Source organism: Pipistrellus kuhlii, unplaced genomic scaffold, assembly GCF_014108245.1.
Source record: "Pipistrellus kuhlii isolate mPipKuh1 unplaced genomic scaffold, mPipKuh1.p scaffold_m20_p_3, whole genome shotgun sequence".
Classification (NCBI taxonomy): domain Eukaryota; kingdom Metazoa; phylum Chordata; class Mammalia; order Chiroptera; family Vespertilionidae; genus Pipistrellus; species Pipistrellus kuhlii.
Genome location: NW_023425529.1, coordinates 177920941 through 177938747, shown reverse-complemented (window position 1 = coordinate 177938747; position 17807 = coordinate 177920941). Strand labels below are relative to the sequence as shown.

Sequence of the window (17807 nt, the reverse complement as noted above, 5' to 3'; positions counted from 1 at the left end):
AGCTGGAAGCCACTGACATCTAGGCGCCGGTGGGAAACATGCTCACCTTCTGCGTAGAGGAGCTGATACTTGACAGAGATCTGCGACTTGCCCCCAGCCTCCGCCTTGCAGTAGACCACCCCCTGGTGGTCAGAATGAGGCTGCAGGTACACAAAGCCTCTCTTCATGTCATAAACGATGTCTGTTCCATTGGCCGGGATTTCCTTGGCCGGGAACTCCCTGTGGAGCGTGACTTTGGCTGACGGGACGGTCACTCGACAAGGAACCACGGCCTGTCTGTCCGGGTTCAGGTAGACAACATCAAAGTAACTGGGAGAAGGCACAAAGAGTTCTCCTTTCTCTGCAAAGCAAAGGACACGGGCTTATTTGTTCTGGAGCAATGGTCGGCAAACTCATTAGTCACCAGAGCCAACTACCAACAGGACAACGATTGACATTTCTTTGGGGAGCCACATTTTTTAAGCTTAAACTTTTTTTAACGCCACTACTTCAAAATAGACTTGCCCAGGCCGTGGTATTTTGTGGAAGAGCCACACACAAGGGCCGAAGAGCCGCATGAGGCTCTCGAGCCGCAGTTTGCTGACCCCGGTTCTGGAGGAACAAGGTAGAGAACACTTTATGGATTCTCGACTCCAGGGCACAAAGATGAGAGGGGCCTGACAACATACTCAGAATACTGAGTCCTTGGGAGTAGAGAAAGCTATTTTTACATAATCTTCCCCTTTCTGAAGAAGGCTGCTATTATTTCCCATCTCCTTAAGGGAAATAAAATAGGTCTTAGTTCAAGCCCAAGTCAGGCCCATGGCTTTCTCCCTGGGGAAGCCGGGGAGGAGGCTGATTTCCATAGGATCAGAGTAGCCCAAGACCTGGAAATAACCCGCTGTGTCTCTGGAGAAATCAGCCCCGGGACCCGCACAGGAAGTGCTGCCGGAGGTGGATCTCAGCACAGCAGCGCTCCCCCGAGAATCCAGCCCAGGGCGCCTCTTTCCTGCCGAGGCCCGTGGACAGGGAATGGAGAAGAGACAGATGAGGAGCCTGCTTCCACTGACCTCAGGTTCTGAGCTCAGCATGGCTGTCTCAGGGCTGGGGACCTCCAGCCAGTTTCTTATACCCCTGTTCCCTCTGAAGTCACTCCGTGTGTTTCTTAAGCACAGAAAATGGCATTTTTATCTTACAGAAATGAGGAGAAAAAGGCATTTTTATCTTACAGAAACGAGGACTGGTATGCCCCGACTTTCCTTAGTACAAAGGACTATGGGTTGAGATTTATTTTTCGTTTGTTTTTGGCATGGCACGTTAAAATCTTTTGTTTTCTGTACTATGAGAGGATATTATCCTAATTAAGAGAAATCATTGAACTTAATTATACCCCAACGCTTGTTCAATTGTTTCCCATGTTTTTCCTGCAATGTTCCAAAACAACCAATTATTCTTGGCTCTCTCCTCCGCTACCCTTCTTTGTGCGCCAGCCCATGCATTCTGTCCCTGACCCAATGTTTTAGGTCCTCCTCCCCCTCCCCACACACACTCCCCGGCTCTGACTGAGGTCAGGAAGGGAATGCCACGGCGCAGAGAGGCCCTGTCTTTCCTGGGCTTTCTATCAGCCAGAGTGGCTCAGGACACCTCATGAGAAACTGACTTTCAGGCGTAGGCAAGGGGCACCTAACAGTCCTGTGTTCACAAGCAGCAATTCTGCGTGGCCTTGGACATGTCAGCCCCGATTGTAAAGAGAAGAATCCAGAGTAGATAGTATTCAAGAGGTCTTTTTTGGCCAAAACGTTTAAGGAGTTGATGACTGTAAGGCTTAGAAGCAACTTTTGTCTTAAGGGTTTGTAGAGAAAACTGAAACCAGGGAGCGAAGCCAGCATGATAACCATCGGAATGTCAGAATACAAAAACGTGGTCTTACTTGGACACGCTTTGAAAAGAAGTGACCGCACCAGTTGCTTTAGCAAACAGAAGAAAAAAAAATTTCCCTTATAATCAGTACATTCCTTCTACCCCCCAAAAAAGTATGCTAAAGTTCAAAGAATTGTAGGTGACATATGCCCCTTGCAGATATGTTTGCATCTACTCGAGCAGATAAAACATATGACTTTAAGAAAACTAAACACATGAAAATTTTAGATTTCCAAAAGCATTAGAGAATAGGCTGTAAACTAAAACCCAAACGATTACCCGCTCCCTAACAGTGCTCCTTCATGTGGTTTTGCTACATGTGAAGCCTGGAGCCCAAGCCCTTCGCCGTGAGAAAGGCCTGTTGTCAGGGATGTTCCCCTCTTTGATTGGGTGGCAGTCACGTGTGACTGGAGGGTAATTTATTGAGCTGTGTAGCTACGATGTGTGCACTTTGTTATACTTCAATAAAAAGTTAGGGGGTCGGGGGGGGGAAACACATGAGCGCCTCCTGGATAAGATTAAATATAATATGTGACAGTTGCACAAATTAACACAAAAATGGCACAAATTACCAACAATCAAAAGGAAGCTTCACAGTGTTTGCCATCGAGCTCCGGGGAACACGCGAACAGAATGAACGCCAGACGTTCCTCTGTGTGGGCAGAGGGAAAGCATATGTTCTGAGGGGATCTAGAGCCAGCAGAGGAACGCTCGGCTCTCATCACAGCCCTTCCTGGTTTTGCAGACTCACCAGAACTGAAGAGACAGGCTGCCGAACCCTATACCGAAAACACAACTGGTCTTCTCACTTTGTGTGAGGATTGAGAAAATGCTACAACACGTTGGGTCACACCCCCTCTTACCCCACTTTTTGATTGATTTCGAAGAGGCGAGGGGGCGGGAAGGGGAGGAGAGAGACAGAAACATCAATGATGAGAGAGAATCATTGATTGGCTGTCTCTTGCACACCCCCTACTGGGGATGGAGCCCACAACCCGGGCATGTGCCCTGTCCAGGAATCAAACTGTGACCTCCTGGTTCATAGGTCAATGCTCAACATAATATTTATGTTGAAATGAATACTAATTTGGGGGTGTTCCTTTGATTCACAAAGGGGCTTCCCTGAGTGGAGGGAGAAGACCTGCCTCTAAAACTCGGAGAGAGCCCAGGACCCTAATAGGACATTTTGCTCAAGGGAGGTTTCAGTTCAAAAATCTCAGTTCAAAAACCAGTGTTTGGGAAGACACAACAGGGCTAACTGTGGCAGAAAAGTCTTCCTTCTGCCAAAATTAGTTTGGCTCAGTGGATAGAGCGTCGGCCTGCGGACTGAAAGGTCCCTGGTTCAATTCCGGTCAAGGGCATGTACCTTTGTTGCGGGCACATCCCCAGTAGGGCATGTGCAGGAGGCAGCTGATCGATGTTTCTCTCTCATCGATATTTCTAACTCTCTATCCCTCTCTCTTCCTCAAATCAATAAAAAATGTATTTTAAAAAAAGAAAGAAAGAAAAGTCTTCCTCCTGTCATGTGAAATGTGTTATCTATCTGTCCTCGTCCACAGAAGAGGCCCTGATCGGTCTTCGGTGCCTTTTCCACCGTTACTTCCCAGGGCGGTGTGACACTGAGGCACGTGGGCTTTCTGCGCAGCACATTCCAGAATGAGGATCAGAAGGGATGAGCTGTGAACGACTGCAAGCCGTTCTCCTTGACAATGCCCGTTATGCTCTAGCTAGTGCCGGTCTGTCTGCCCACCAACCAGTCACCTGGTCTTCTAAACGGGTCAGGGCAGTAAGATCATTGGATCCTGGGTCAGGAACACAGGGCTGGATCTTTACTCCGCCGCTGTAAGCCACGAAACCCTGAACGGGTCGCCTTGCCCTCTGAGCCTCAGTGTCCGTGTCATGATTTCTCACACAGAGATAATAAGCAATAAAGCAGGTTCTGCTCACTTCCCGGGGGCATTTGGAAGTGAAATGAGACCCATGGGCCTCCGGGGCCATGAGAGGCGCTGGCCAGAGAGGCGCTCTCTGGATGGGAAGGGATTAAACATGAGATTTCATTAAAGCAGTCATTAATGGCCAGGGAGTCAGGTCATTTGAGTCATAGGCCTAAATCACTAGGGTCTGAAAGGCAGATGGATTCAGGAAGTGGACAAAACTCCTGAAAGTGCCTGCCTATGACACTAAGGATTGTGGCACAGCTGGCATGGCTCAGTGGTTGAGCATCAATCTATGAACTAGGACAGTGGTCGGCAAACTCATTAGTCAACAGAGCCAAATATCAACAGTACGGCGATTGAAATTTCTTTTGAGAGCCAAATTTTTTTTTATAACTTAAACTTCTTCTAACGCCACTTCTTCAAAACAGACTCGCCCAGGCCGTGGTATTTTGTGAAAGAGCCACACTCAAGGGGCCAAAGAGCCGAATGTGGCTCGAGAGCCACAGTTTGCCGACTACGGTACCAGGAGGTCACAGTTCGGTTCCCATTCATGTCACAAGCCCGGTTGCAGGCTCGATCCCGTGTGGGGCGGGCAGGAGGCAGCTGGCCAACAATTCTCTCTCACGGATGTTTCTATCTCTCTCTCCTCTTCCTTCCTCTCTGAAATCAATAAAAATTAAAAAAAAAAAAAAAAAAAGCACTCTGACTTCATCGGGGGATGGCCTCTGTAAGGCCTGAAAGCTGCCCCTGACCACTGGGCCCTGGAGAACCCCATCCCCCTCCTTCAAGAGGAGGAGACTGCCACCTCCTCTGCAGAGCCTGTTTCTCCAAGTGCAATGCCGCCGGCAAAGCCAGACCTAGCACTGCGGGGAGGAGAGTTCACTCTGACCTGCGCCTTCTCAGGCACCTCGCCCAGGGACTGGGGCTGGAGACTCAAGGATGACCTCCTCTGGGAATCCAGCCCCTCAGCCCTCAGCTCAGCACTCACGAGAACAAATACAGAGAGGCCCCTGGCCAGCCATCTTAGGACTGCGGGGGTTCCGGAAAGGCCTTCTCAGGTATGAGAGCACGTGACTCAAAGCTGACAGCCGGGCTTTCTGCGATGATGGAGGTATTCTCTGTCACGTGTCCACCGGGACAGCCACCAGCGCACGTGGCAATGGAGCCCATGAAACATGTAAGGGCCACAGAGAAACTGAGCTTTACATTTTGTTTAAATTGAATTCCCATTTAAACGTAAATAGCCAGTGGCTACCATACTGGACAATGTAGGTCCAAACTCTGGAGTCAGACGGTCCTGGGTTCAAATTCTGATAACAGGCACATTCCTTGTAGCATGACCTTCAGGACTTACTTCATCTCTCAACCTCAGTTTTTCCATTGGGAAAAGGAAACGGAAATGGTGTTAGTCCTCGCCCTGAAGGGCTGGTGAGAGACTTACCTGAACGAACTGATGGAAAGCACTGAGCCCAGGGCCTGACCGACAGGGAGGGCTCTGACTGTCACTATGGTTACTCAGCGCACAGGGGAGCCTTCACCCTGAGCGAGTCCAGGCGTTTGAAGAGTCCACTGAGGCGGCAGCCCTCTTACCCGTGAAAAAGATGTAGGTGGAGCCGGTTCGGGTCTCGTCCTTCGTGCAGACGTAGCCGGTGCAGAGCTGCCCCCAGCAGCTGAACTCGCCCGTGTCGGCCGCGGTGGAGTTGACCAGGGTCAGCTGGCCATAGCGCTCGTGCTGCTTCACACTGAGACAGAGCAAAGCTGTCACACACCGGCCTTCACTCTGCTCCCTGTCCTCCCTGTCCTCACATGTTACACATACCCAGGTCTTCTCCTCTGCTCCCTGTTCTCACATGTAAATGTACACATCGGCCTTCACTCTGCTTCCTGTCCTCACATATAAATACACACACCCAGGCCCGGGCCTCCGCCTCTGCTCCCTGTTCTCACATGTAAATACACACACCGGCCTTCACTCTGCTCTCTGTCCTCCCTGTTCTCACATGTAAATACACACACCGGCCTTCACTCTGCTCCCTGTCCTCCCTGTTCTCACATGTAAATACACACACCGGCCTTCACTCTGCTCCCTGTCCTCCCTGTTCTCACATGTAAATACACACACCGGCCTTCACTCTGCTCCCTGTTCTCACATGTAAATACACACACCCGAGCCTTCATTCTCTGCTCCCTGTTCTCACATGTAAATACACACACCGGCCTTCACTCTGCTCCCTGTTCTCACATGTAAATACACACACCGAGCCTTCATTCTCTGCTCCCTGTTCTCACATGTAAATACACACACCGGCCTTCACTCTGCTCCCTGTCCTCACATGTAAATACAAACACCCGGGCCTTCACTCTGCTTCCTGTTCTCACATGTAAATACACACACCTGGGCCTTCACTCTGCTTCCTGTTCTCACATGTAAATACACACACCCGGGCCTTCATTCTCTGCTTCCTGTTCTCACATGTAAATACACACACCTGGGCCTTCACTCTACTTCCTGTTCTCACATGTAAATACACACACCTGGGCCTTCTCTCTCTGCTCCCTGTTCTCACATGTAAATACACACACCGGCCTTCACTCTGCTCTCTGTTCTCACATATAAATACACACACCGGCCTTGACTCTGCTCCCTGTCCTCCCTGTTCTCACATGTAAATACACACACCGGCCTTCACTCTGCTCCCTGTCCTCACATGTAAATACACACACCGGCCTTCACTCTGCTCTCTGTTCTCACATGTAAATACACACACCGGCCTTGACTCTGCTCCCTGTCCTCCCTGTTCTCACATGTAAATACACACACCGGCCTTCATTCTGCTCCCTGTCCTCACATGTAAATACACACACCCGGGCCCTTGCCTCTGCTCTCTGTTCTCACATGTAAATACACACACCTGGGCCTTCACTCTGCTTCCTGTTCTCACATGTAAATACACACACCTGCGCCTTCACTCTCTGCTCCCTGTTCTCCCTGTCCTCACATATAAATACACACACCCGGCCTCCGCCTCTGCTCCCTGTTCTCACATGTAAATACACACACCCGGGCCCAGGCCTTTGGTCTCTGCTCCCTCTTCTTACATATGAATGGCCATTGAGTCGGGGCAAAGTGCCCTCTCTCTGATGGCACAAACTAAAAAAAGTGTGTTTGGGGGAGGTGTGTGTAGAGGGAAGAGGCAGAGACAAGAACTTTCTCTAAAAGGGAATTAAAGCCGAAACCAGTTTGGCTCAGTGGTAGAGTGTCAGTCTGGGGACTGAAGGGTCCCAGGTTCGATTCTGGTCAAGGGCATGTACCTTGGTTGCAGGCACATCCCCGGTGGGGGGTGTGCAAGAGGCAGCTGGTCGATGTTTCTCTCTCATTGATGTTTCTAGCTCTCTATCTCTCTCCCTTCCTCTCTGTAAAAAAATCAATAAAATATATTAAATAAATAAATAAATAAATAAATGGGAATTAAAAACCAACAGTTATGGCCTGGACTGGTGTGCCTAATGGTTAGAGCACATGTGTCAAACACAAGGCCCACGGGCCAAATCCATCCCGCCAGGCCTTGCAATGTGGCCCGCACCGCGCTGTCAGCACTGCACTCCGCTGTGTTTCCATCACAATGACAGTTTATGACTGTTCAGTAAACCATTCGGCCCGCGATTTAGGCTGGATTTTAGATTTTGGCCCCTTCTCTGATTGAGTTCGACACCCCTAGGTTAGAGTGTCAGCCCTCGTACCAAAGGGTCACAGATTCAATTCCTGGTCAAGGGCATGTACCTGGGTTGCAGATTTGATCCCTGGCAACCAATTGGTGTCTCTCTCTCATCGATGTTCCTCTCTCCCATTCATTTCTAAACAGCAATGGAAACAATAAGCTCAAGTGAGGATTTAAAAAGAAGACAGTTTTCTAAAGAGAGGAATTTCTCTTCCATCTCAGAGCTCAAGTTTCCTTAAGTAGAACCACGGGTCCACTGCCTCGTAGCCACGGAAACTCAGCCAGAAAGCCTGGGCACGTGTTTTGCTTTCAGCTTGTGTTGTTAATGAGTTCATTGCAGCAACAGTTGAGGTAAAGAAAACACCCAGCATTATCCAATGTGCACAATCTCTTTCATCATCAAGGACTATTCTCTGAATACAAGCTTGGAATCTTCAAGATGCTACATTATTGTGTTAAAAATAAAAACTCTGCCTAATTCTCTCAAGATTATGCTAAGTGAAATAAGTCAGATGGAAAAGGACAAAAACAAAACAAAACACAAAAACTCACCTATGATTTCACTCATATGTGTAATATAAAACAAAAAGTAAAATAAAGGGGGGGGGGGTGGAAGGGAAGAGATCAACCAAAGAACTGATATGCACATATGCTTAACCTATGGACTCAGACAATAATGGGGTGAAGGCCTGGGGAGGGGGTAGGTGAGGGGAGGAGGAGAGGCCAATGGGGGAACATCTGTAACACTTTAAACAATAAAAATAATTAAAAACAAAAAGTAAAAGAAGAACACACAAAATAAAAACAAACTCAAACATACAGCATGTAGGTGGCCAGAGGAGGTAGAGGAAGGGGAAAAAGGAAAGGGGGTCAGATACATGGGAACAGAAGGAAACTAGACCTTAGGCGTTGAGCACACAGATATCAAATTATAATCTCATACGCCTGAAAGTTATATAATGTTGTTAACCAATATTACTCTGATAAATTTAATAAAAAATAAAAGTAAGTAAAACCACACACAAAATAAAAATAACAACTGTATTTTAGACTTCCAATCAAGATGGAAGAGTAGGTAAATGCTATGTTCCCTTCCTCCCACAACCACATCAAAATTACAACTAAATTATAGAACAACCATCAATGAGATTCACCTGAAGACTAGCTGAACAGAAGTCCTATAAGTAAGGATAGAGAGAAAAGTCCATGCTGAGGCCACTTCTGGGTATTTATCCAAAGAAATACAGAACACTCCTTCAAAAAGATACGTGCACCCCTATGTTCACTGCAGCTTTATCTACAGTAGCCAAGATGCGGAAGCAACCTAAGTGTCCATCGACAGATGAGGGGATAAAGAAGAAATGGTACATATATACAATGGGATATTACTTGGCCATAAAATAGAATAAAATTTTGCCATGTGCAACAACAGGGATGAGTCTAGAGGGTATTATACTAAGTGAAATAAATAAGACAGAGAAAGGCACATAACATACAATTTCACGCCGAAATCGGTTTGGCTCAGTGGATAGAGCGTTGGCCTGCGGACTGAAGGGTCCCGGGTTCGATTCCGGTCAGGGGCATGTGCCTTGGTTGCGGGCACATCCCCGGTACGGGGTGTGTAGGAGGCAGCTGGTCGATGTTTCTCTCTCATCGATGTTTCTGGCTCTCTATCTCTCTCCCTTCCTCTCTGTAAAAAATCAATAAAATATATATTTCACTTACATGGGAAATCTGAAAAAAGCAAAACAAACAAACAAACAGGTTAAGAAGTAAATACCAGTTACAAAAATAGTCACAGGGATGTGAAGTAGAGCTTAGGGAATGTAGTCATTAATATAATAAGTATGTATGGTTTTAGATGAGTACTAGACTTATTGGGGTGGATCATTTTGTAAGTTATATAAATGCCCAGTCACTATATTGTACAGCTGAAACAAATATTATCAACTGTAACTGAAAAATTTAAAAACAATTTAAAAGAAAAGGGACATTAGGTAATAAAAGAAATCTGAATAAACTGTGAACTTTACTTAATATTGTATCAATATTGTTCATTAATGGGGTTATATATATCATACTAATATAAGATGCCACTAATAGGGGAACTGGGCATACGGTATTCAGGAATTCTCTATACTACCTCTGCACAGTAATCTTATAAATAAAAAATAATTCTAAAGTAAAATGTTTATTATTAAAAAAATGAAAAACCCACCACTTTGCTTTAGGACAAAATTCGTTGCTCAGAGGCGAGCCCCAGCTATGCAGCCCACCTCTGTAAAAGTATCCAGAGCCTGTGAGCATGCGCACCTCTCCTTTGCCTCACCCTACTTCTACTTTTATCTCCTGTTTTACCTCTTGTATTTTTATCTTGTCCCTGTGAACATATTTGCAAATCCCTCCAGTTCCACTTCAAAATGAGGAGAGTCCTAAATAAATATTGTATTACTATGAAACACTGGGATTAGCCCGTTGTCAGTGTGATGCGTTGTGTCAGGAATCCAGATGTGTCCCTCTAAGACAGATGTTCCCCGGGGGCTGAGCCTGTGCAGATGCCAGAAGAAAGGGTTTAATCGGAGGATGCATCTCAAATAGCCACAAGTTTCACCCCCAGGAGCACCACATGCTTTTCGGATACAGTCCAGATTCTCCGGTTGCCTGCAGCAGCCATACCAGTAGAGTCACCCTTTAAATTTAGCTCAGAGCAGAATGCCTGGCCGGCCAGCCTTAAGCACAGCCGGTCCGGCTCACCGCACAAGACCTGTGCCCACCGGCTCTGCCAGGAGGTGCCTCTGCACTCCCACTCCGTCCACGGCCTCCTTCCCACTGGGCGGAAATCTCTCCTCCTCCAGGAAGCTTCTAATTAGAACCGACCCCCCAGGGACCTCCCTGCCTTTTCCTAGTGAGGTAACTGGTCCCTTGTTCTCTCCCCCTCAGACACCCCAGCTTCCTCTTATTTACAAAGGATGGTGAAAACTTTGAGGGCGGGGGCTGTGCCATCATTGTTTTATATTTCCTAAGCAGTAAATCTGTGCAGGTTACATGGGAAGGATTCCCTAGAAACGAGTGGACTGGAATGGAATCCAACCCAGGCCAGGGTTGGAACTGGAAAGAACCTCGAAAAGCAGACATCCAGCTCCCAGTATTGCTGGAGAGGAAACTGAGTCTGAGCAGAAGCAACTTCCCTGAGACCCACAGCAGGTCGATGACACGGAGTCTATGACTTCAGTTAATTAAGCATGTAATAAATACTCATTAGATAAGAAAATGCACGTGAAGCACTTCATGGTATGCGTGGTTCACAGTATTATCCTAATTACTATAGCCTCATTATCTATAACTGCAGATTAACAGTAGCTATTGTGCATACCACTACAACAATGACAAGCACACACCCACACACAACGTTGGGCATAGTTAGCCCAACAACCAAAAACCAGTGGACCTCAAGGATATTACTATCCAGTTCGGAATTATAACTGGTATACATGAAAAAGTCAGAGAATAAGTAAAGAACAACAGGAATTCTGAAAAGGGACTCGCCACTGTGGTTTGAAGACGTTGAGGACGGCTCTGGGTGGAGGGAAGACAAGATGGACTTCCACCAGTGGCGGTGAAAGACAGAGGGCAGCAAGGAGGCTGAGCAGCAGTGAGCTCACTGGCTCAGGAAAATTCCAGCCCCATAAGGAGTGGGAGGGACCTCTGTCCATTGCCATAGCCCCAGTGCATGGTGGGTAGAAGGCATTCAATGGGTAGGGGTGTCAATCCATTAGCTGTGGAAGGAGACAGGGGGAAGTGGTTGGGAGTCCCGGGACAGAAGGTTGAGAACAGCAGGAAGGGTGCACGTTTCCCTCAGCGGGCAGGAAGGGCCACTCGGTTTGGGAGATGGGAAGTGAAGAGTAGCCAGGTCACCAGTGAAGAGAACGGGAGTCTGGAGGCAGGCGGGAGAGGAGAGGCTGAGAGGTCTGTGTCCATGATACTCAGCCAATGCTGGGGCATGGTTGGGTGTTGGCAGTGGCAGTGAAGCAAATGTAAGAAATGTTTTCTTGGGGGGAAAAATTTTTTTTTAAATATTTTTTTTTTATTGATTTTGTACAGAGAGGAAGGGAGAGAGATAGAGAGTTAGAAACATCGATGAGAGAGAGTCATCGAACAGCTGCCTCTTGCACACCCCCTACTGGGGATATGCCCGCAACCAAGCTAGTACATGCCCTTGACTGGAATCGAACCTGGGACCCTTCAGTCCCCAAGCCGACGCTCTATCCATTGAGCCAAACCGGTCTCAGCCTTGGGGAAAATTTTTGATAGTCATAGTAAGCAAGGTGGAAGAAGAGAGATATCAATAATAAACACTTACTTTGTATTTCTATTGAAAAAAATTTTTTTTAATTGTGTTTTTATTGATTTTAGAAAGAGAAGCAGGGAGAGGGATAGAGAGATGGAAACATCAATGAGAGAGAAACATCGATGAGCTGCCTCCTGCACACCCTCCCACTGGGGTTTGGACCTGCATGTGCCCGGACTGATAATTGAGCCAGTGACCTCTTGGGTCATGGGTCGATGCTCAACCACTGAAGCACACTGGCTGGCAAGAATGGGTTTTAGCTGCCTGGAATGGGATAGTTGTGAAGAGAAAGGAGATTGGGGTAGGCAAAATAATGGTGGTGATTTGGAATTTGTGATCAAATGGGGGTCATTTAAGTGTAGATGTCCTATAGGCAGTTGGAAACTCAGGCCTGGCACAGAGGAGAAAAACAGCGATGGGTTTATATTTGGCACATCATTTATAACACAAGTAAAAGTGGAATCTAAAGGAATGAACGAAGTCAACAAGAAAGCAGCAAGACAAGATGGAAATAGGATGAGGATAAAATCTGGAGCCAAATAACTGTAATTTTGCTACTGTTATGAATCGTAATGTAAATGTCTGTATTTTCCGATGGTCCTAGGCGACACTGCTAGCGGTTCTCAACCTGTGGGTTGTGACATGTTGTATTTACAGTTATGAAGTAGCATCGAAAATAATGTTATGGTTGGGGGTCACCACAACATGAGGAACTGTATTAAAGGGTTGCGGCATTAGAAAGGTTGAGAACCACTGCTTTCGCAGAATGAAAGTATTTGGCAACCACAAGATGAGCAATTGCAGTTGTGAGGATGGAGCTGGATTTCAGCAGGTAAAAAAATGGAACGGTGGTAAGAAAGAGAAGGTGGAGGCCTTCCCAAGTAGACCAGAATGTCTTGGCCACATTCCCTGCAGAGTTCAAAACCAGGGTAAGAAATCGGCAAATAATCAATACATCTATTTGGCCCTTTGTCTGAGCCGGGCATGTGCTAGCACTGAGTGATAAAGAGTCTGGGATGCCATTCCTACGGGAGAGGATCTGGGCACATGAGAATTTAGCATCGGGAATAAGCCTCCCGCCACCATGAAGTCTGCATTGCTGTATCTTTAGCAGGATTGGGGGTGGAAGGAAGGAAATGCACTGGAAAACATTTCTGGATTTTTCCACCCCCTCTCCTAGGCAAACAATATAAAACAGGAAACAAATTATTTAGCAGGATTACAGTCTAAATGCCTGGAGTTAAGTGTTCATTTCTACTAATGGCTTCACTCAGTCCAGGGGGGCAGGCTGCCCAAGGGGTTGGACTGTGACCTCCAGCCGCTGAGGGAAGAGTCTGTACCATGAAGAGGAGACAAGGATTCAGGGAGCCCTGCCGAGTGCTCAGAGATCCTTCCCCCCAAGTCCCTCCCCTTCCGTTGGAACCACTGAACCAGCCCCAGGGATGGGAGACGTGGAGGATGTGAAGTGGAGTGGAGCAAAAGGAGGTGCTGCAACGAAGTGGCCCCCACAAAAGTATAATTAGGAAAAGCAGAATTAACATTTACTGGATGTGGCTCTGAATATGCCGGCTCATCCGCTCACCTGAGGCCTTTGCCTTCCGCACTAACACGTTCAGACCTGGCCCACGTGAGCCCAGTGATGCCCAAGTCCAGGTCTCAAAGGGTGTTGGTTCAAAACTTAGGGCCATGTGTGCGCATGTGGCTCTTCCAATGGGCTCCCATGGCCGTTACAGAGTCCGAGGCCCGCCCAGAACTCTCTCTTCTGAAGGGGATCTGTCCCATGGGACAGACAGAGGCTGGGCTGATGGCTCCCAAAGTGAGGGACCCCTGGGCATCTCACCTGGACAGTGACTAGGTGAGGACGGCGAGGTCCACCCTCCTGTCCCCGTACAAGCCCCGGGCAGGAGGTGAGTCCTAGATGACAAGCTATTCAGTCACGGTGCCCCAAATTACTTAAAATGCAAATTACATGGAAGGTTCTGGAACAGAGATCGGGGGACACAGTGATGGAAAGTGTTGGAGCCACAGGAGAAGTTGAAGGTCTGGATAACTAGCTACATCATTCCAGACATTCTGCCTCGGAGACTGATGCCTCCCTCCATTGGCATAATACAGAGATAAAGTGTAAAGTAAAAGATATGATCAAGCTGAAACCAGTTTAGCTCAGTGGACAGAGCGTCAGCCTGCAGAGTGGAAGGTCCGAGGTTTGATTCCAGTCAAGGGCATGTACCTTGGTTGTGGGCACATCCCCAGTGGGGGGTGTGCAGGAGGCAGCTGATCAATGTCTCTCTCTCATCGATGTTTCAAACTCTCTATCCTTCTCCCTTCTTCTCTGTAAAAAATCAATAAAATATATTTTTTTTAAAAAGAGATGTGATCAAATATCTTCCTTACTCAACGGTCATTTCACATTTATACATTATTTAGCTGCTACCACATGCAAGGAACTGCACCAGAGATTCCTGCATATCTGCCTCTCCACGTTTCAAGAGCTTGTAATGGGTCTGTGTTTACACTGAGCCTGCTTTGAAGAATGTGTCACAGATAATTGCTCCATGACATGCTGGGAACGAAGCCATGTCCACAGAGCACACATCCTGGGAAACAGACAGCTGGGGAAAGCATAGCAGAGCTCCACAGTTTATGATTGAAAAAAAAAAAAAAGCAGAAGAAGAAAAGAAAAATGTGTGAGAAGCAAATATGCAAAACGAGAAACTTCAAAGCGAATACAAATTCAATGTAAGAAATTAAGCTCCTCTCTCTCTCTCTCTCTCTCTCTCTCTCTCTCTCTCTCTCTCTCTCTCTCTCTCTCTCTCTCTCTCTCTCTCTCTCGTTAGAGGACTATCCAAGGACTTGCTCAAAACCCTTACAGTATAACCACAGCATTCCTATTCCAACAACCAGTTATGTTAATGTCTGTGAAATGGGACTCAGGTCTGTTCTAGAGTGACTCACACCAGATTCCTGTGTAATTTGGAAAGAAGTCCTAAAGGGCATGATTAACTCCTTCACCCAGTAATGGCCCTCCAGCTCCTGTCCCTGACACTGACTCCAACCACTGGGAGGTCCTCCTTCTCTCCCTCCACCCCATCCACCCAGCCGAGGTCATCCTTTCTTGTTGCCTCTCTTGCCAGCCCATCTGGCTTCTGTACAAAGGAAAAGGGGCTCCTCCTCCAGAGACTTCCCAAATTCTAAGAAATTGAGGCGTGGCTACCCTTTGATACCATAAGCCAAGCCAGGCCTGATAAACCAGAGATTAACCCAACAGAAAACCCACTGGGATTCCTAGAATAAAGGCCTGTGGGAATTCATCATTGCTATCTAGATGTTTACTTGCAGCAACGGCTGTGACAGTAAAAAAAAAAAATAAAAAAAAAATAGTTACATGTATATGGAGTTACAGTTATAACACAGAATAATATTCAGGATACATTACGCAAAAATTAATCATTAAGGAGTTTGTACATTGTCCTTTAAGAAATCTGAAGGTTAAGTTTTATATTGTGTTGTCCTTTTTTTAATGTGGATTCCAAAGGCAGGACAAGCAGGAATTCCTTGGAAGGTCTAAAAAAGCCAGGATAGCCCAGCCAGCTCAATGGGTGAGAGTCGACCTATGAACCAGGAGGTCACTGTCCGATTTCTGGTCAGGGCATATGCCTGGGTTGTGAGCTTGATCTCCAGTGTGGGACATGCAGGAGGCAGCTGATCAATGATTCTCTCACATCATTGATGTTTCTATCTCTCTCCCCATCCCTTCCTCTAGGAAATCAATAATATATACATATGCCAGTATATATATTAATAAAAAGACTGCCAGTGGGAGTGTAAGAAATGGTCAGAAATGCAGAGTGACTGTTCGCATACCAGCTGTGCTTCCCATGCACAGGTGGCCACCAGGCTATGCCGCCCCCTCCCTAGCACATCACCTGCCTCCTGGCTCCTGAATCCTGGGCAGGCCCCCTCCCCCCGCCTCTGGTTCCCCCTCTGGATCTCCCTGTGTCTTTGATGGAGTCATAGCTCCATCTTTCTCCCAGGCTCAATCTTGACATCAATATTGACTCTCCATCTCTGTTCCAATCCTTACACTTTATCCACCGACAAACTGGTCCTTCTTGAAAAACATCTCCTCTTTCCCCTTCAAATGCCCTATAAAAGGTCACATATACTTTACCCAAACCATTTTGTGATTGCCTCCAGCTTTACAATGTGGTAGCGCCCAGTGCACACAGAATTGAAGGTATCCTTCTCTGCCTAGAATGTAAGGCTCCCAGCTCCTGCATCATCGACGCTTCTTCTTTCCACATCTCATCATCTGATCTTCAGGGACCGTCTTCTATGATTAGGTAATCAATCACTCAATGAACCAGCGTCTCTCTCTAGCCCTTGCTGACAGCAGCCTTCTCTCTTCCCGTCAGTCCCTGCACAGTCGCGCTTGACCCCCAAGCCATCCATGGTTGCATGGTTGCTCTGTAATTGTATCTGGCGTGTGTGTCCTTTGTTCTGAAGCCACTGGAGGGCAGGACCACGTCTGGTTTGCTCACATTTACCTTTCTGACCCAACAGGCTGTCTTAGGCCAGCAGTCACTCTAGCTGGCATGCACTCGGCTGAACCCCTTGAATCTATTAGTGTCTGAGTGCCCATTAGTCTCAAGTTGTGACGCACTTGTCATGGTCACCCCTCCTGCTCTTGTGTGGACAGCTGCTGTCCCTGCCTCTTCCCCCAGGGTGCCCACCTGCTGACGCCACAGCTCCTGCCATTCCACCTACGAAATGCTTGCATGTTCTCTTATGTCTGTTTTGGTTGTTACACAAGGTCCCATGCCCTGCCCTGTCCCAGCTACTAAGTCAAGTTCATAAAGAAGAGCAAGGTTCTCAGGGAAGTGAAAGCGCTGACCTCCCCTCCCAGGCAAGTGAGATACCAGACTGGACCTGGGGGCTGAGAAGTAGAATAGGTTAGGGCTTTCAGTAATAGGACAAAGTCAAGATCAAGTCCAAGAGGCAATCTGAACAAAACATCTGAACAAAACATCTGGAAAGTAAAGTGCAGGTGACAAAGCAGAGTGAACAGGGTTGATGGGGGGGAGGGGGGCAGGGAGTGTGGGGGGTACTGACACCTGAAGTCCTGGGCAGATTCCCGAGGGCTGTGACATCTCACTCACCCACACACAGCCGCCCCAATGGGCTGCATTTGCTATTCAGGCAGCTGAACCCAGACTGGAGGCAAAGCTCTGACATCTTAGTTTTGCAGTTATTTATAATGTGCCATTTTATGCAGTGACATACTGGTAGACATAGCATTTCCCATTTTATAGCTTAGTCTTTATTCTTGTGTGTATGGTTTTTTTTTTTGCTTCCTCTCCTGACATAATTTGCAAAAACGGTTTTATTTGTATTTGTGTATTTAAGTACTTGGCAAAAAGAATTATCATGCTACAATAACACCCAGTTTCCTATTTGCACATTAAATCTCACCCACATATATACTTTGCGTGTGGTGTACAACAGAAAGATTCCGCCTCAGCCATAAGAATGAATAAAACCTTGACATTTGTGACAATAGCAATGGGCTTCTATGGCATGATGTTAAGTGTAATAAATGAGGGGGGGGGGAGGGGGAGAAAGAGAGAGAAATACTATATGATCCACTTACATGTGGAATCTAAAAGAGAAAAACAAAAGCATCAAAGTTATAAATACAGGAAACAGTTTGGTGGTGCCAGAGGGAAGGGTGTTGGTTGTACAAAACAGGTGAAGGTAGTAAAAAGGTACAACCATCTGGTTATAAAATAAATAAGTTCTGGGAATGTAATGTATGGTGTGGGACTATAATACTGTCGTGCATAGTTGAAAGTTGCTAAGGGAGTACGTCTTAACATTTCTCATCATGAGAAAAAAATTGTTAGC

At 47.0% G+C, this 17807-nt stretch overlaps 1 protein-coding gene across 1 annotated transcript in view; it reads right to left on the bottom strand.

Annotated features, from left to right (window-relative positions):
* Nucleotides 1–17807, bottom strand: part of PDGFRL (platelet derived growth factor receptor like) — a 38294-nt gene that overhangs the window by 3434 nt on the left and 17053 nt on the right. Inside the window, exons 3-4 of the mRNA XM_036455289.2 lie at nucleotides 5427–5578; nucleotides 47–340 (exon numbers count right to left, since the gene is read on the bottom strand). Coding sequence (XP_036311182.1) covers nucleotides 47–340; nucleotides 5427–5578 — 446 coding nt within the window. The remainder of the gene's footprint in view (nucleotides 1–46; nucleotides 341–5426; nucleotides 5579–17807) is intronic.